This window comes from Dunckerocampus dactyliophorus, chromosome 19, assembly GCF_027744805.1.
Source record: "Dunckerocampus dactyliophorus isolate RoL2022-P2 chromosome 19, RoL_Ddac_1.1, whole genome shotgun sequence".
In the NCBI taxonomy this organism is placed as follows: Eukaryota; Metazoa; Chordata; class Actinopteri; order Syngnathiformes; family Syngnathidae; genus Dunckerocampus; species Dunckerocampus dactyliophorus.
Genome location: NC_072837.1, coordinates 375,001 through 395,285, shown reverse-complemented (window position 1 = coordinate 395,285; position 20,285 = coordinate 375,001). Strand labels below are relative to the sequence as shown.

Here is a 20,285-nt window from a genome sequence, read left to right as displayed (position 1 = left end):
ACACACACACACACACACACACACACACACACACACACAGACAGAGAGAGATGCAACACATAAATGCAGCTTTAAAAACGCTATTTCTTTCATCTTGATAAATGTCAACCGCGTCCGCTGAGATGCGCTAAACCGCAAATCTCATCATGCTGCTCATCACGTCTAACATCTGTCTCAATAAATCTCTTTTCTGACTCCACGCGCGGACGGAAGGTTGAGATGTCGCGGCGTATTAGCAGCGGCGGCGGCATATTAATGGGCGTCCGGCGAAAAAGAGGTTATTGCAGCGGCTCTTCATCTCGGCGAGGGAGGAATTAAATATTGAGAAAGAGTGTCTAGCTAAACGAGGGAATCATTTTCACTCTACGATATGATTGCTTGTGGTGTTAACATTCACGCCGCGTCTCGCATCCATCGCTGGCAAACGAAGACGACAACGACCAACACAGAAACCACCACTGAGGATCGGAAGCTGCCAAACATAGAAGACAGAAATGAGAGGTTAAAGGATGCTTCTGGATTTATCTGTGACACTATGATATGTCAACACGTGTACAGCATTTTTTAGTTTTTTTTTATCGGGGGGGGGGGGGGGGGGGGCAATCTTTAGAATGAGTCCACATGAAACACAAAGCAACACTTTTTACCCTCCGCTACCGAAAGGCCCCCGCTCGCTACAAGTGGAAAAAAAACATCAAAGTTAGGAATTCGAGGTGTGAGCTTGTTGGACCATCTGGTCTAATTGGGCTACGTCGATACGGAGATTTGGGGGGGTTAACAGATCTTCCAGCAATACTCCCAACGCAAAGTTACACTTTTTACCCTTAGGTCCCAAAACGGTTAGGATTTCAATGTTAAAACAGGGGCGGGCAAACTACGGCCCGGGGGCCACATCCGGCCCACCAGTTGTTTCCAGAGTATTTCATTGAAACTTGCAAGTCGTCAAAGAGTGAACCTGAGATGGTAGATGTTTGATATTGTACGTCGCATTTCCTTTATTCATGCACATTCCAGGTGTCTCATTCGGCAAATAACTAAACATCAAATTCTATTTTGCTCTTTCACGTGATGTGATGCTTAAAGTGCTCCTCAACAAGGGACACAAGCGCATAGAGCAGGTGGTGTCACACTTTTACTGATCAAATAAGACATGCGTAAGATAGTGTGCGTGTGTCAAATGTATAGTCTGGCCCCCCGGCAATTGCGTTAACTCAATGTGGGCCACGAGTCAAAGTGTTCCCACCCCTGCGTTAAATGTTGTCGGTCCAACATTTAATGTTCACGTCCTGTTCATTCCGTTGTAAATGTAACCCTTACGGCACTTTCAAATGAAGGGATTTGCAGCATTTTCCCAAACGTTGGTGCTCATCACACCAAAAACACCTTTCCCTTTACTTTGAAGGTGGAGGTGCAGAATGATCAGGTATTGATGGGACAGGTGTTCTAATATAGGAGGGTCACAGCATGCAACACATCTGGTTAGAATGGGAGCCAATAGGACCACAACAGGTCCAAGGGCAATGAGTGTAGGTATGCTGTATTTATACAGCACATCTCCTTTTCTAGCCACCTTGGAGCAGATAGAGAAACCAAATCCCAGGCAAGGTCCACACAATTAGCCTTAGAAGTTAGCAATCTGTTGAGAATCACAATCAGCACAGTGTACACATTTGGCACCCCAGGGTGCCTCATCAAAATTCAAAAAAGAGACACCATTTTTAGTCCACGTTGAGATCTCAGGAACTGCTACAGCCACACAAAATTTGAACGTGACCCAAATAAAACAGTGACCCTTGTTTTGCACACAACATCTTTTGTCATGACCAAAACCAGACTTGCTAGAAAAACAAACGTTTTGAAGACAAGACGGGTGCTTTATGCACAGAAGCTCAACAGGCCGCCCTCAAGTCAGCACGTCATTCTAACGTAGTGGATGATAATCACGCCCTCTCTTCAGACTGAAACATCTCTTCTTAAGCCTTTCCATGAAGCTGAGGCAGGAACCCAACCCAAACCACCCCCTCCAGGCTTTCTGCGGCGGCCGCGCTGGTGGGATACCTGCATGAAATATTCACAGCTGCGGCCCCAGAGCGGCGCACCCTTCAGATGCCGCAGTTATTTATTTAAAAATATGTTTATGCCGCTTCTCATCCCCCGCTGCCTGTGATGGTGAGCGATGCTGAGAACAAAATGCCACCGTGATCCTTTTAGCTGTCGGCGGGCCTCGGAGGAAGTTCAGATAAATCAAATGCAACTTTAACTCTGACCGCTTGTGGGTTGTTTTCTTTTCAGGTGAAAGTACCTGCCACTCGCAGCAGACAAGCCAGACTCAGCAGAGTGTTGGACTGCTTGTAGGCGGTGGAGCAGCGGGCGATGCAGTCCTCCATGAGAGACAGACGGTCAGCACGCAGACGCACTGCAGGGCGAGAGGAAGAAGACAGCATTGAACCGCATGTCAGGAAAATAACATCAGGAAAAGCAACATCCCCGTAACGCCACGGCACTGGGGACACCTGCGGACGCTTAGGAGCTGTCCAACACCCACTTTTTATGATATGACTTCCTTTGTTGCCGTGGGCTGCATCACACTAAGGACAAGAGCAGCTTATAGTGGTTTTATTGCAGCGTTGTGGCTGGATGGCATTAGTACGTGCAGGGCGCCTACTGCTGTGGGCGCTACGTGGATCAAAGCTCATGAAAATGTAGTCATTCATTTTGCAAACAATCCATACAGTGCCTACCAGTAGTCAAAAGTATTGAGACACTTTTTCACGCTGTTTCAAAGTGTCTCCAAGACGCAACTTTTAATAGAAAAACATTAAAAAAGAGGAAAAAAATCAATGCACAAAATGTATTTGCAGTGCTTGATTTCGATGCATTCATTGCACTGCATGCTTATTATTGTGGTGTAGAACTGCACTGCATCATATCAGCGTTTCTGACACATTCATTTATTTGTACTCACAGAAAATGGGGCCTGCCTGTTCGCCCCCACTCATGAACACTTTATACACTGCTTGTCCCACGTGGATTACCTTATTTAGAAACGCAATATTTTTGTAGTTAGACCATAGAAAAGCTGCTTATGACCTTCTAAATACCGTTTAACATCTTTAGAGTCCTCCAGACATGAAGTAGCACCCCTATAGTCACCTTTACACTCCTATTACCCAAGTAGTGGACACAATAAGAGTAAATAAGCCATTTCAGATGGAAATATGAATTGTGCGCGTGTGTGTTGCTGTAAATGTGTTGCGGTGCTAGGGAAGATGAGTGGGGTGGCGGACAGGAAGTTCAATAAATCTATCTATGCTGTGAGCGTGTAGTAACAGGTACATTCATCATAACATGTCATACTTGCAGTATTTTGGGAACGTCCTTCCTGGGTGCATTGATTTCACATAGCAACATAGAAAGGAACGCTACACCTAGCGACAAAACAAAAACAGCAGCAGTGGCGGCAGCTCCAATATGTAGCGTTAGCTTTGGCTAGTGGCCTGAGGCGAGTGTGCGGTGAAGCTAGCCGCTAGCTGGCTAGTCACTAGCTGGTGTGGTAACCATGTGGTTCATATGCAGCTCACATTATGGCAATGGAGCCTTGTTGGAGCTTTTTGGAGGTCTTTTCAGAAGGCTTTATGGGCAGAATAGGTGCAGCCTATTACATGCATTCTTAGCTGCCTCTTTTTAGCTGGTTTTAGATCTTTAGAACGCACACAAAAGAGAACGACATGTCTTCATGTCCTTTAAGCACCACGTGGCAAGGGTTACTCTATGTTGTAGCCGGTGAGTGTAAACATCTAAATCAGGTTGACTCATTTAATAAAATGATGTTAAGTACAAAAAAAAGGAGTTGAAATCATGACATCACGTAGCAGTCGTCAAAAGTTTGGAGACACTTTCTCATGTTATTGAATGACAAAGTGTCTCCAAACTTCTGACTGCTAGTGTAAATACAAATCAATGCGCAAAATGTATCGCAGTTCAATTCATTTGAAGTTGAAATCATTCATTAAAAAACCCTGCAATTTTTGGTAATGTAGCTGGAACTGTAGCAGTTCTACTTTGTACTTTTGGTTTAATTGGATTCCCAAATAATAATAATAATAATAATAATTGAAAAAGAAATAAAATAGCGCCCTTCACAGGCCTGCACTGCTGTGTTACCTGAGGGTGAGTAGAAAAGAGCTGATGTATGACCAAAGCCACTCTACAGTGTACTCTATGTGTGTACATACGGTATAATAGTATGTGTACATACATATAATACAGTAATAGTATGCATGTACATACGGTATAATACAGTAATAGTGTGTGTACAAACGGTATAATACAGTAATAGTGTGTGTACATACGGTATAATACAGTAATAGTGTGTGTACATACGGTATAATACAGTAATAGTGCGCGTACAAACGGTATAATACAGTAATAGTATGTGTACATACGGTATAATACAGTAATAGTGTGTGTACATACGGTATAATACAGTAATAGTATGTGTACATACATATAATACAGTAATAGTGTGTGTACATACGGTATAATACAATAACAGTATGTGTACATACGGTATAATACAGTAATAGTATGTGTGTACATACGGTATAATACAGTAATAGTATGTGTACATACATATAATACAGTAATACTGTGTGTACATACGGTATAATACAGTAATAGTATGTGTACATACAGTATAATACAGTAATACTGTGTGTACATACGGTATAATACAGTAATAGTGCGCGTACAAACGGTATAATACAGTAATAGTATGTGTACATACGGTATAATACAGTAATAGTGTGTGTACATACGGTATAATACAGTAATAGTATGTGTACATACATATAATACAGTAATAGTGTGTGTACATACGGTATAATACAATAACAGTATGTGTACATACGGTATAATACAGTAATAGTATGTGTGTACATACGGTATAATACAGTAATAGTATGTGTACATACATATAATACAGTAATACTGTGTGTACATACGGTATAATACAGTAATAGTATGTGTACATACAGTATAATACAGTAATACTGTGTGTACATACGGTATAATACAGTAATAGTGCGCGTACAAACGGTATAATACAGTAATAGTATGTGTACATACGGTATAATACAGTAATAGTGTGTGTACATACGGTATAATACAGTGATAGTATGTGTACATACATATAATACAGTAATAGTGTGTGTACATACAGTATAATACAGTAATAGTATGTGTGTGCATACGGTATAATACAGTAATACTGTGTGTACATACGGTATAATACAGTAATACTGTGTGTACATACGGTATAATACAGTAATAGTGCGCGTACAAACGGTATAATACAGTAATAGTATGTGTACATACGGTATAATACAGTAATAGTGTGTGTACATACGGTATAATACAGTAATAGCATGTGTACATACGTATAATACAGTAATAGTATGTGTACATACGTATAACACAGTAATAGTGTGTGTACATACAGTATAATACAGTAATAGTGTGTGTACATACGGTATAATACAGTAATAGTGTGTGTACATACGGTATAATACAGTAATAGTATGCGAGTACGTGTGAATGCGGTACACATGTTGTTGAACAGGAGAGGGCTACCATACAACAGCGTGTCCCTGAGCTGTGCAAGTCAGACAATAATGGCATACCAACATCTTTTCTTTGGCTTTTTTCCCATTCAGCGTTGGTGCCTGACTGTCTCCTCGCTCACGTAGGAGTGGGATGATTGAGGGGGGGTCTCCAACACGGAGAGAAATAAAAGGAAAACTCAGGGTGTATAAAAAAAGGAGGGGAAAAGGTGGCGTTTTATGAGAGTCTGTCACTGTGCTTTACATCGGCAGCTCAGTTGGAGGTGGGGGGGATGGGGGCGTAGATCGGGTCCTGAGAGGAAAATGAGCTCTCGGTTCGGAGGTGAGCTCATGCCGGCTTTTATTTTAACGCCGAGGAGTAGCTGAGCGCAATGATGTGCTCTGCGTCGTGGTTTGCACTCGCTGCACGGCTGTGAGACCATGCAAAATCTCAAGTCTAATTCGGCCTGTCATGATAATCCATAAATGGATGAATCCCACAATACCAAATCATATAACGCCCTGAATAAACAGACATGTTTATCTGGGCATGTGTCTGCACGTGTCTGTGTGTATTGACTTCTAAGGCTACTTTTAGCTTTTGGTACCAAAAAGAGCGGTGCCAAGAGGGGTCGGCATTACCTTGCAGGGGCAGGATGTTGACGCTGAAGTCCTCCAGCTGGCTGAGGGCGCTGATGAGGTCCAGCTCGTCTCGGACGGCCGGAGGACAGTCGGTGATGAGCTGCAGACACGCCCTGAGGAAAAGGAGCAACGCTTAGTTAAGGCTGGTTTCATTCTGGTCACAGCACTTGTGATTCACACGGATTGGCATTCAGCAGCACTCCACCACGTCACAGGCCTTATTTATGACACACTCCACTCGCTGCGCCTGCGTCTGCATATACAAATCATACGCTCTTGTTTGACGGGGTATTCAGCACATAATTACACAGACACAAGGAGAGAAGATTGAGGGAGAAGACGAGGGAAAGAAACAGAATGATTCAAAGCCCAAATCCCTCATGAAACAACAGCTTATTGCTTCCACTGAGAAGAGGCCTGACGTCAGCTTCAGGAAGTAGCGTGGGTGGTTGAGGACAACTAGACCTTGTTCAGTGATGACACAAACACGCAGTTTACAAAGAAAAAGCGCTTGCGAGCCATAAAAAAAGAACTATTTGAACAGGAAGCCAAAGTAAACTGCTGTGGTTGCAAAGCACGCGGCCTCAGCCACTTTTTATGCAAAGAACCAAAGACAGAGTGGACATTAGCACTAAAGTTAATGGCTATGTTGGCTCACAACGTGTGCTTTTTGCACCGTCTAGCAGTTTCTGGCTCAAGTGTGACCGCTTCCTAGGGCCGGACCTCCCTCCCATAGGGCCCCACCATCCATGCATTTTGCACAAGGGGGGCACATTCCCGGTAAATGCGCAAAATACACGCAGGCATAAAGCACAAAGTCATCATGAGGCAGGAGAGGAACACCCTGCTTAATGATTGGTGGTGTAATGGTACAGCTGCTGCCTTCTGCCCCAAAATACCAAACTTAAAAAACATAACTAATAGCCTCCCTCCGAAACAGCATTTACGGTAATCCTGCGAACCAACAACTAGCAAACGAAACAGAACAAGCTTGCTTTGCCTTTTTAAATAATCTTCAGAAATGTTCTTCTCGTAGTGTTATGACTTTATTCATAAATATTACAACTTTTTCCTCACCCGAATGTTCCAAAAATTACCATTTTATTTGGTTTTGTTTAGCTTTAAAATTGTTTTTCCCATGTAATATTTAATCTCGATATTACTATGCTGACATTATTTTTCCTCATGATATTACAAGGTTATTCTTGTAAAATTGGGACTTTGAAAGTCACTCTTCCTCTTACTATTATTATATTACAGCTTTTTCCCCAATTCTGCTGTTGTTTTTCTTTTCACTTTCCGACTTTAACTTCTTCTTGTAAACTTTTTCCTCGTAATTATGACTTTATTGCCGTAATATTTTAACTTTATTGTTATTTTAGCATTTGCTTTGTCTTTTTCCATCTTGGCGGCGATAAGAAGAAAACAAATGGAGGTCTACCAAGGCTTGCTAGTATCGTACTGACAGATCAAAAGCCAAACTATTTCTCTTCAAGGGAGTCAGAGCTTTTCTTCCTGTCACTCACGCAAAGGTTGAGAAAGTTAGCAAACAACAGTTAAGATGCAAATTATAAGGCGATGGTGATCAATGATTGTCAGGCAAATAAGAAGCATTCTTTTTTGGCTGCTAACTACATCATTTGTCTTTGAATTTAGCTGAAAAGTGCAGTATTTTCTCGAAAAATCATCTTGTAAAAAACAGGTTGTCTTATTTTCAGGGCATCACTGATCTGACTTCATATGACAAATTCACAGTCGTCCCTCATTTATGGCGGTTAATTGGTTGCAGACCCGACCGTGATACATGACATTTCTACAAAGTAAGATTCATTATCAATAAAAGGGAATATTTTGGTTGTTAGAACTTTCTAAATGTGGGTTTTAACATTAGAGCCCTGTAGACATGAAATAACACCGCAACAGTCACTTTTAGGCTATTTCTGCTCATATGCGACCTGTATCTGATTATTTCATATCATTCCTCATTGGTATGTGGATATGAATGGGATATGCATGCGATGCACCTACAATATGAACGGTCAGGTGGCGTGTATCCCACCTATCATGGGAAGACGTCAAATGCCGTGCTTACCCAGACTCACCCATGTAGGCAAAAGCTCTTCTCGTCATCCAAAAATTCTTTTTAAAAAGCGTCAGTGAAGCGGCTGACGGTTCCTGCCACACACACGCTCCGTGCTCCTTAAGAAAATATTGACTCCCGTTGCACAAAATCCTTGAAATTGCCACAAATGCGCAGAGGGTCGCACACACTGCTGTAAATGCGTGTGACGTCGTGCTTTCGCGCATGCACGTCACTTCCCGGACGCTTTGCGTTACAAGGCACATTTTTTAACCAAAAATCTGAATTGTGCATCAGAATATACAGTGTGACCGCAGCCTGACACTCTTTGTTTACATCTACGGGATCACTGCAGGGACATAACAGACGGCCACCGCTAGCAGAGCAAGCTAGGGAGCTAACTAGTTAGTTAGTTCATTTTTTAATCATGACTTATTGGGCGTGGCAGTCAGTCTGAACTTTTCCCCCCTTACACGGCACCCTGGCCAACAGCACCCATCAGAAGAGTTTCAAGTTCACCGCCGTCGGAATCGGCAGCATAAAACCCTGATCGGAGCATCCCTGGTTTTGACAGTGTGTCAAGGGGCGCATGTATATTCGTTGCTATAAATGAATAAATGACCCAATTACTGGCCTACTTCCCCATCCAGAACACACGCTAAGGTTAAGACAGCTCACTCCTCTGAGAGCTCATTCAAACGCTCTGCATGCTGGAGCTCGGTCGTTAGCATGCATTGGCTGTGGTTCTTTACCTGGCCAGACTCATGCAGGAGTCCATCAGCGTGGTGGAGGAGTTGAAGTATTCTCTAGCGGCGGCCAGCACCAGCTCCACGCTGCTGTCGTAGGCCACCTTCATGGCGAAGCTCTTGCCACGTAAGGACAGGCTGACGGGGACGTCCTGGCTGACCTGGAACAGCAGATAGACGAGTCAATACGAGTGTTTTAAATACGCACTCAGGTGAAATGCATGGCATGAAGGTACCTGGGAGCAGTGCATCAGCTGTCCGGCCAGGCGCACGTTCTCCAGCCGGCTGGAGCACAGCAGGGACTCAACAAAGATCTGCAACAAGCATGACGGAAGGAGTCACGTCACGTCACTTCTTTCATTTCATTTGCTCAAAGGCGCACCACAAAGCACTGCTGCCTTGCTTGGGATGCAAAATCCTTCATTTACTCAACAATTAAGGAATTTTAAAAATGATGAATGCAAGTTTAGGCCTTCCCATTCGGAGGTCACGTACTAAAATGAACAGGCTTCACTCTTTTCCACATTTTTTTATTTTTGTTCCAAATATTTCAACTCTCTTCTTTAATGATCTTCATCAATTTTCTTCTCGTGGGATTATGACTTTTTATTTATATTTTCACCTGTTTTGTCAAATTACTGCAGATTTTTCCACTTTTGCTGTTTTTTCATTTTCTTGTTAAATGATATTTTCAGAATGTGGCATGGGCTTATAAAAAAACAGCCGCATGCTAAAAATGGTCCCCGGGCTGTACTTTGGCCCCCCTGGCTTATGTTCTTGTTTACATTATTTTAACTTCTTATTTTTACCTGGTGGCATGTCTCCACTTTTAAACATCTGTAGACGTTCTGCTGCATGTCCAGCAGGTCCTGCAGCAGACCTCTCCACACCGTCTCCCCCACTGGGGGGTTCCTGAACCACCAAGCATCCATACAGTAAATACAGTACACTTAATTATGTGTATTATATCAGTGTTATGTTCAAGTGCATGCGTGTGTACGAGCTTACTTGCGTCCCGTGTGGCGACACAGTTTGATCATGAGCTGGTGGGCTTCCTCTTCGCTGTTCTGACTGTTCCTCACGTATGAGATGGGCTTCTGGAGGCCGTGTTTCTCCAGGACCTCTGCCACACTGTAACCACACAGCCACATAGAAACCCAAAGATTCCCTTTCGACCAGACATCATGATTCTCATTCTTCAGGCCTGGACGGGGCTGTGGAAGAAGAAACTACTGTGGCTTCTTTACCTGAGGTGTTTCTCAAGTTTGTCCACCTGATCATGCAGGGAAGAGGTGACGTCCGTTTCAGGCCTGCAGGAAAACACAAACACACACACACGCTTGTGTTAAATAATATTTGTGGCGCTCCCTATGAGCAGTGGTGAAAATGCTTTGGTAGTCATGCAAGCAAGCCCATCTTACTTAGTGCTTTGACTAAAGTGGGCCTTACATCCCCACGTACGTGCTCCTACGTGGTCCTGCATGCTCATATGTGGTCCTACGTGCTCCTATGTGGTCCTACGTGCTCATATGTGGTCCTACGTGGTCCTGCGTGCTCCTATGTGGTCCTACGTGGTCCTGTGTGCTCCTACGTGGTCCTATGTGCTCCAGCGTGCTCGTATGTGGTCCTACGTGCTCGTATGTGGTCCTATGTGGTCCAACGTGCTCGTATGTGGTCCTACGTGGTCCTACGTGCTTGTATGTGCTCCTACGTGGTCCTGCGTGCTCCTATGTGGTCCTACGTGCTCGTATGTGGTCCTGCGTGCTCATATGTGGTCCTGCGTGCTCCTATGTGGTCATACATGGTCCTGCGTGCTCCTATGTTCTCCTACATGCAAAAACGGGGAAAATTGCAAGAGACACGCAAACCCGCAAACCACGCAAACCCGCAGACAGGCACGCAAAGCCCGTAGGAAAAAAACTGGGATGCAAATGATTTTGTGCGTGCTCGCAGCCAGGTGGCAAAGGCAAGGCAGGGGAGGAGCGTGTGTGTGTCGCAAGTTTAAAAGCACTTTGTGCACATTGCCCGGCCACGGCAGCGGCTCCTCCGGTGGCGGGCGACTCCTCCAGCCGTACACTCTGGTTCTCCCCGTCACGATAGCCATAGGAAGCCGGTACGCCCATCTTGTGAAACGTACGACAGCCTTACATGAAACGTACCTAGCACACGAGTGGCACGCCGCACTCACCATCTAAAAGCCAGCGACGGAGGGTGAGCGGCAAGCACGTGGGTGTCACCAATCACTTGCTCCATAAGTACCCCACACTCGCAACCCCTCTGATGCTCTACTTCTTCTACGTGCTGGCCACGCCCAACACATTTCCTAAAAACTGCGGCGCGTGTGCGTGTGGTAACACGTACGTCAGGATGTAAGGACCACTTAATAGCATCAGTGTGGTGTATTTGTCAGAAAAGGGGGTGTGGTTTGTGTGCAGCGGTTCAGCAGGAGAAGCAAATACTGTCAAGTGGAAAAATGAGTGCGTGCGTTTGGCCCACTACTGCAAGGTTATCCTAAAAATAAGAGCCACACGATGCTTTGACAATTCTGGGTCAGGCTGTCCCTCACAGGAGGGGTGACCCCAGAGTGGAACAACCCCCAGCAAGTGTGTGTGTGTGTGTGTGGGTGTGTGTGTGGTTTGCTCACACAAACCGAGCATCTCAACCTCAGCAATCAATTCCTCAGATCATCTTTTTTTCCCGCCCCTCCACACGGCTTGTTCCACCTTCACATCACCTTCATTTCTCACTTGGCATCTTTCCGGAATGCATTTTCATTCCTTTGCCCCCAGCCCTCCATCAGGCTCATTCTTTCATGCTAAATGATGAAAAATGGAGCTCAACTTTTGGCGCTGTCAAAAAAAACGAAAAAGGCGCACTAACGAGCTCATCTGCTAGGCTAAATGATGAGCAAGAAGAAATGACTTGTGTCGTTTGGAATGTAAAAAAAGGATGCTCATGAGCAGATTAGACTCATTTGGACGTGTGATTGGATGTTACACATCATGTTGCCTAAGCCCACATAGGAAACATTGGGTGCATTTTGTGCAATTAGGGAAGCTCCCATCGGGGTCCCATACCAATCACCCAAGAGTGACGTCGGCCCACACCGATACCAATCACGTGGATTGAGTGTACATTTCTCAATGTATGTATGATGAGTGGTGTTCCAAGGGCCCGTGGCAAATAGGTCATTATTCAAAAATAAACATTTGGGCGGATAGTTTTTTTTTGCCTTTATTTCTGTTAGGTTTGTTTCATTTTGGTTTGGACACAGAACTTTTTGCTATTCCTTTGTTACTTGGTTCCTGCTCAACTAAATTAAAGATATTATTTTTTGACCTGGATTGTGTCTGATGGATTGTATGGATTGTATCCAATGATCTTGGATATCTTTCCTGATAATAAGCGGGTGATGTATTAGTAACAAAATGATTCCACATCATTTGATAAAAATGAAAATGAGGAGGAACAGGATGAGCACTGCCAGAGCCCTACAAAATGACCTCCAGCAGGCCACTGGTGTGAATGTTTCTGACCAAACAATCAGAAACAGGCTCCATGAGGGTGGCCTGAGGGCCCGACGTCCTGTGGTGGGCCCTGTGCTCACTGCCCAGCACCGTAGAGCTCGATTGGCATTTGCCATAGACCACCAGAATTGGCAACTACACCACTGGTGCCCTGTGCTCTTCCCTGATGAGAGCAAGTTCAACCTGAGCACATGCGACAGACGTGAAAGGGTCTGGAGATGCCGTGGAGAACGTTATGCTGCCTGCAACATCATTCAGCATGACCGGTTTGGTGGTGGGTTAGTGATGGTCTGGGGAGGCATATCCCTGGAAGGACGCACAGACCTCTACAGGTCAGATAACGGCACCCTGACTGCTATTAGGTATCGGGATGAAATCCTTGGACCCATTGTCAGAACCTACGCTGGTACAGTGGGACCTGGGTTCCTCCTGGTCCACGACAATGCCCGACCTCATGTGGCTAGTGTATGCAGGTAGTTCCTGGAGGATGAAGGAATTGATACCATGGACTGGCCCCCACGTTCACCTGACCGAAACCCAATAGAACACCTCTGGGACATTATGTTTAGGTCCATCCAGCGTCGCCAGGTCGCTCCTCAGACTGTCCAGGAGCTCATGGACGCCCTGGTCCAGATCTGGGAGGAGATCCCCCAGACACCATCCGTAGTCTCATTAGTAGCATGCCCCCACGTTGTCAGGCATGCGTACAAGCACGTGGGGGCCACACAAACTACTGAGAATCATTTTTGAGTTGCTACAATGACATTTTAGCAAAATGGACCAGTGTGCTGCATGATTTTTTCACTTTCATTTTTGGGGTGTCTTTGATTTCCCCCCTCTATAGGGTGATCATTTTCATTTCTATCAAATGATGTGGCATCATTTTGTTACTAATACATCACCCACTTATTATCAGAAAAGATATTCAACATCATTTTTCCCCCAGTTTAGATCTGATGTATTTTTGAAGTGTTCCTCTATTTTTTTTGACCAGTATAGTTCAATCATTTCTATGATGATGATTTGTCTTTTATTTATGACGGGCAACATTTCAATGGTACGACACTACTCTATTTACCAAGCACATCTCCATGAAAAACACTCTTTGTGCTAGTTGATGCTCATTTGTCATCACATAAAGGCATCATGTCTGAATTCAACACTTCTAATGAAAAGAGCTGAAACAAATATTCTTTGACCCTTTGATGAGCTACTCAAGATGAGCAAAGGTGTAGCAGTATCGCCATCATGAGGCTTTATATTCATTAAACACATCATGACCACACCTCATTAGTATCACGACAAAAAGACTGCCAAATTGTCCAGTGACACTTAAAAAAGTTAGTACGTACCCCATGAACGTGATATCCACTTCAAAACTAGCTGTATTGCTTAAATGTCACATTTGGAGTCTGAAGACCAGAAGCTAGCTACCTACCTAACTAACTAACTAGCTAACTGCCGCCAGCGCCAGTGACAGCCAGGCCAAGCGTGTAAAGAAAGATGCGAGCCAAGTGGAAGAGCACTCGGCCTGATAAGGGCATGGATTGGTGTAGTCTGTGTCAACATGTCCAACTGAAGCCACTGAGCTTTCACAGACCAGTTTTAAAGTGTGTCCCTTGTCGGCGCAAGACGGAGGTTGGCAACACAACGTACGCTCTATGCTCTAACTATGAAAATACAATTACTGTACACAGTATATCCCAAATGTCAGTACACCACATGCATTTTTAGTACAGTATCTCTTCCAATGATGCTCCTCCAGGAGGTAAACAAAGACACACTTTAGGCACGGGCCGGTCAGCAGCTTCAAAGTACACCACAGTATGAAAAGGTCACTGCTTCAAAACCACTAAAAGTGAGAGAAAGTGGAGGAAAATACTTTGTAAATACTCTTGTCCTGGTTTGCATGCTCGGATGAAGACCCCTTCATCTCCATCCGCTGTGGCTGGAGATACATACACAACAATGGATGGGCAACAGGAAAGAAAGTAACGGCCAGTGATTGTGGGGTCTGATTTTTTTCAAGGTGGCATTTTTGTGATGCAAATGTTGACTCTTTTGAAGTGTTCCTGTATTTTTTTTGAGCAGTATAGTTCAATCATTTCTATGATGATGATTTGTCTTTTATTTATGAAGGGCAACATTTCAATGGTACGACACTACTCCATTTACTTCTGGAGAGCCAAACTCCTTACTTAAGTGGCCACAGCAACTAACCGGAACTACACTATGTTCCTCATCACCGAAATCCGACCAGAACTTTCCTCACGGGACCAAGTGGTGGGGTGGGGGTTGGGGTCTCTGTTGATGTACTACACTGCTGATGGGGATGTTATACAACTTCATGTCAAAACATTACAACGATCCTGTTCAACGGCAAGGTACACATTTATTGCTTCCAGAATGTTGATATACATTTGAGCAAACTGTGGTTGCAGCAGAATCATTTTTTCATTTTGAAAAAATGTGCTTTGGTTAGAGTCCGTTTTGGTTTGAGTCGGCCCTTGTGGAAGGGATGAATGACGTTAACCAAGGCACTACTGTATTAGCTATGGAGAAGGCGTGACCACGTGATGTAACTTAGTAGGCAGGTCTGCCATGCTGTGTTGGGCAGAATAACTCAACTGCATTTCCACTTTGGGGCAACTTTAAAGACTTTTCAAGTAGTGTCTGCATGATACAAGATGCCAGTTGCTTTCATGGTGAGAGGAACACCGAAGGACTCCTTGCCAGTAATTCTATTTTCCAATTAAGGTGCACACCAGGGAGATCATCTATCTTAAAAAAAGAATAAGACATTTAATCCACTCCGGCGCACCAATGGCCCGTTTTATGAACTTTTTTTTTGTCATGGCTCCGTCTCCTTAAAATGCAGCACATAACCACTCGGTCTCACAGGGGAGCTCAAGCAGAAGAGCGTAGCGTATAGATGGAGAAAGGAGCAGGATTCAATCACAGCAGAGAACAAAGAAGGCCTTGCTGGCCAACTATTGTGATAAACACTCATCATGTTACCCAAAGCCTCTCTGTGGGAGACACTCCAGGATGTCGTAGCAGAGGCTGAGTTGGTCGTCTCTCTCGCTGCTGTAGATGCTCTCCAGAGCCAACCCCATCAGCTGGTCAGGGTCCCCCATCACCTTCTGCTGACACTGGAGGGCATGATGATTTAGACTATAGGTTCTTTATAAAAATCACATTGATAGATTTTTATTGATTTGACCGCTGGGGCGGGCTCTAGATGACTTCATCGCGACGCATGTGCACGTACTTTTTATGGGAACAAAAACTGAGTGAGAAAATTGAAAATAAAAACTATAATAAATGAATAAACAAAAAACTAACATTTATTTTTGTGCTTTTTTATGTCACAAGCAAGACGGAGCTACCAGTGAATGCATTTAGATGGGAAAGGGGGCCCACAGCAGGACCTGCTGCTTGTTGAGAGGAGCTTGCTTTCATGTTAGAGTCTCCCAAAGTGTCCGATAAGAACCAGTAAAAAGTCGCTAGACTTGTCGTTACTTGTCTTTTTGGGTCAAAATACTAGCTAATTTTCATTTTTTAATGTTAATCTTCTACTTACAAAAACAATAACACTCAGGTTTGATGGATTTTTCCCAAAAAATATTTAATTTACAAAAAGTAACAACACTTAGTTTGTACCACAAAATATATTATTAACAAATTGGGACCCACATTTTCCAATCGCGACCCACTTTTATTTAAGTCATTTTTATTTTTTATTTAAGTCATTTTTATTTTTTTTATTTATTTGTATGATTTCTTTATACTTTTAAGTCATTTTTATTTATTTGTATTATTTTCTGACACTTTTTTATCATACAAATAAATAAAAATGACTTCAAAGTATAAAGAAATAATACCAATAAATGGTGCTTATTTAACACATTTATATTTACTGTAGTTGTGTTTCTTTTACACTTTTTAGTCATTTTTATTTTATTTACTTGTATTACTTTTTTCACTTTTATTTTAGCCACTTTATTTTTATTTATTTTTACACTAACTCTATATATTTATTTGTATATTTTTTTTATACTTTTATTTCAGCCATTTTTTATTTTAGATTTTTTACACTTTTATGTAACTCATTTTTATTGGTTTCATTTTTTACATTTGTATTTTAGTCATTTTTATTGATATTTATTTATTTGTATTACTTTTTACACTTTTAAGTATTTTTTATATATTTATTTATTCCTTCATTTATTTATTTTTTATTCCCCCCCCCCCCCCCCCTCCATTTATTGAAGTCAAACCAAGCAAGTGTCCTTGTCCTCTTGAGAAAGATGAACACACAATGTGAAGGAAATGAGGAAGCACATGATAACATGCGCACAAATCTTTCCTAAATCCAAATGAAAGATCAAAAAGAGCCCAAAATGAGATATTTCACTTGTAGTCAGATTACATATTTTAATGTCATTTTTTGGCTTGCTGTATGCCACCCACCCAGAACGGCTCCGCGCCCCGACCCACCAGTTGAGAACCAGCAATCTACTCACTTATCTCATTCCTAATCAATTCATTTGATATTTCAAACCCAAGCTGGTGTGTGTGTGTGTGTGTGTGTGTGTGTGTGTGTGTGATGAGATGACGCTCACATCAGGTTTGGAGTGCTGGAAGATGATGAGAGGAAAGGTGAGGTCCCGCCGGGCCAGGCTGACCAAGTAGTCTCTGAGCAGACATTTGGCAGCGCCCTCCTCCTGTCGCTCACAGCGGTGCAGGAAGGGCACCATCCACTGGAAGGCATCTTTCACGTAGCGCTCCCTGCTGGACTGGTGGCGCAAGTATTTAGCGACACACACACGCTTTTAAACGCTACTTTCAAATTCACATTTGGATGTACAACGCATATGGATGGTTCACTTTGTTGCTCTCGCTCTTATCAAGGATAAGGGAAAGGGGTGGTTTCAATGACGCCAGTTGGGTGAACACACACACACGATTCCCCAAGGGGGAGTCAAGCAGCATGTGTCAGTGCAGTAAACAACATTTGCTGGCTGTCTGCCCGTGCAGTCCTCGCTGGTTGAAGCCGGCATGAGCAGCAGTATTAGCAGGCACTGGCTATAATGGACTCCAAGGACACTGGAGCCCACTCACCAGCCTTTTATTTGTGGGCAAATTAAAAGGAAAAAGAGTACGGAATGAGCATTAAATAAGACTGAATGTGTCCGCATTTTGAACACCAATGCACATGAACCACGCTCTGCCAGTCCTTCACATTTTACTGCACAGAAATACTGGCCAGAATACTCCGAAACCATTCAAACACAACAATATACTGTATGAACATCCTCTACGTATCACACGCGCCCTGCTGTTTTTAAGCATCTACTGCAGAATCACAAGTCAAAGATCCTCTATATGACAGGAGAGCTCTGCTGTCTTTCAGGGCCTACTGCAAAATCAACAGTCAAAGATCTTCTACATCAGTGATCCCCAACCCCCGGGCCACGATGTCATGATGTTTTATTTTGAAAAGTGGCCGGATTCGCTCTGTTACATCCGTCTCACTTGACGCAGGTCCATTGTGCGTGTGCTAACTTTCTCTCGACTGCTGCTGTATTTTTAGCATTTTCTTTCACCTCATATTTGGTGTCAAATGCTGATACTATGTGGGAATGCATAAAGGTAAGTTTGGATGACTTATTGAGTGCTAATCCATTAATATTCATCAATATTCATGCTAGCACACTGCCTTTTACCACACACGTCAAACAGCGATGCTTTTAATGTGATGTTGTTCATGTCTTAGTTTTACACAATACATAATAAATAAGATAAATTAGATCTCGATAATGTACGACCCCCCGGTCCGCAGGAGATTTGTGGGAACACAGGCCGGTCCGTGGGTGAAAAAAGGTTGGGGACCACTGCTCTACGTGACCACTCAGATGTCACGGATCATGTATAATCTGGACTGCTGTGCTGTTTTTAAAGACCTACTGCAAAAACGGATCCTCTATATGACAGGACCGCTCTGTTATTTTTAAGCATCTACCACAAAAACACTTGTCAAAGATCCTCTATATTTGGACTGTTGTGCTGTTTTACAAAAAGGGTTGTCAAATACGCCTACTCCGCTCATATAAAGCCTCTATGACACAAACACTAGTCAAAGATCCTCTATAATATGACACAAACACTGCTGTTTCTAAGCAACTACTGCAAAAACACCAGTCAAAGATCATCTATATGACAGGAGAGCTTGCTAGTCAAAGATCATCTATATGACAGGAGAGCTTGCTAGTCAAAGATCATCTACATGACAGGAGAGCTTGCTAGTCAAAGATCATCTACATGACAGGAGAGGTTGCTCGTCAAAGATCATCTATATGACAGGAGAGCTTTGCTCGTCAAAGATCATCTATATGACAGGAGAAACACCAACACAGCAACACGTGCGGTTGCCTAGCGTGCCAACTTACATTTTTCATGAGGAGCCGGAGCTTGTCGATGTCGCCCATCCGCTGCAAATCAGAAAGCGTCAGGTTGCGTTCACAGAGCGTCTCGTAGATCACGGTTTCCAGGGTGACCAGGTCGTCGCACAGGAGCTCCAGGCCGGGGATGTCGCGCTCCATCCCGAGGCGCACCAGGGACAGGGCGCAGTCCACCTGCCGGACGCCACGAAAGAAAAAGACTGTCAGCGGCCGCTAATACGTCCTCTTTGGTCACTGAACAATAACAGGAGAGAAAGAAAGAGTGAGACATCCTGTATCCATGATCAATAAGATCCCATCAAGAAGTCAATACATCCAGTCAATACGTGACGGGTCAACAATGCGCTGGCAGCACGCCCGCCCCGCCCCGCCCCGCCCCATCTAAACTGCCACCTGTGGATGGCGGCTGATGGGCCAACAGCAGACGCTTTAGTCTTTACCTCCCAGCTCCGCTTGCCAGGGCTTGGAGATGGATGAATAAATGATTGCTGCCAACAGGAGGAGAAGTCTACTGATGTTAAAAGATCTCCAGAGACACGGCAGATGTTAAAAACACTCCTTCATCACCACCTAGCCTCCTTCTCATTCCTCCTTCCTCATTCTCCGCCCCGTACACTAACTCCTTTCTCTTCTTTCTGCCTCAACTTGGAAGCCAACAGCTGTTTTTACTTTCATTGGACACACTTTTTCATCATTTCTCTGGTCTTTTTCTTTGGCTTTGGCCTGCAGCACAACTCTTTGTTACTGCACATACTGTCCACTTTTATCTCCAAGACAAGGTGGTTGCTGGCATGGAAGTTGAACTTCAATACAATGATTTCATTGATGGAATTGAACTCAAGTTGATTTCCCAATGTCATGTATTGAAATACATGAACAATATCCACCCAACTGCTTGTAAATCGGTTAGTACTGTACGTGCACAACTCTCAGGGTAAATAAATGCCTGTGCCGAACTTCCTGTGCGTTTCCATACATCAACCGGAATTATACCTGAAAATATGAATTCAATATCTAAACCAAACTAAACCATTTTTCTTTTCATTAGAAATGAAGAAAATTGTTGAAATGTTTCAAAACGCTTTTGTCTGTACGTCATTTTGTCTTTTTAATGGGTGGGCATTTTTCCAAGGATGTTCCCTTGACATTGGGGTAAAAAAAAAATCAATCAATCAATCAATAAATCATATACAGCCATCCCTCGCAATATTGCGAGTTTGCAGAAA

At 43.5% G+C, this 20,285-nt stretch overlaps 1 protein-coding gene across 7 annotated transcripts in view; it reads right to left on the bottom strand.

The window, feature by feature from the left end:
* nbas (NBAS subunit of NRZ tethering complex) overlaps nt 1–20,285 on the bottom strand; it is a 131,481-nt gene that overhangs the window by 68,078 nt on the left and 43,118 nt on the right. For all 7 annotated transcript variants that reach the window (XM_054761776.1, XM_054761778.1, XM_054761775.1 and 4 more), the window contains 10 exons: nt 19,048–19,233; nt 17,221–17,394; nt 15,614–15,747; nt 10,316–10,378; nt 10,077–10,199; nt 9,878–9,980; nt 9,305–9,382; nt 9,075–9,229; nt 6,243–6,355; nt 2,303–2,416 (listed from right to left, as the gene is read on the bottom strand). In XM_054761776.1, the coding sequence (XP_054617751.1) occupies nt 2,303–2,416; nt 6,243–6,355; nt 9,075–9,229; nt 9,305–9,382; nt 9,878–9,980; nt 10,077–10,199; nt 10,316–10,378; nt 15,614–15,747; nt 17,221–17,394; nt 19,048–19,233 (1,243 nt within the window). The remainder of the gene's footprint in view (nt 1–2,302; nt 2,417–6,242; nt 6,356–9,074; nt 9,230–9,304; nt 9,383–9,877; nt 9,981–10,076; nt 10,200–10,315; nt 10,379–15,613; nt 15,748–17,220; nt 17,395–19,047; nt 19,234–20,285) is intronic.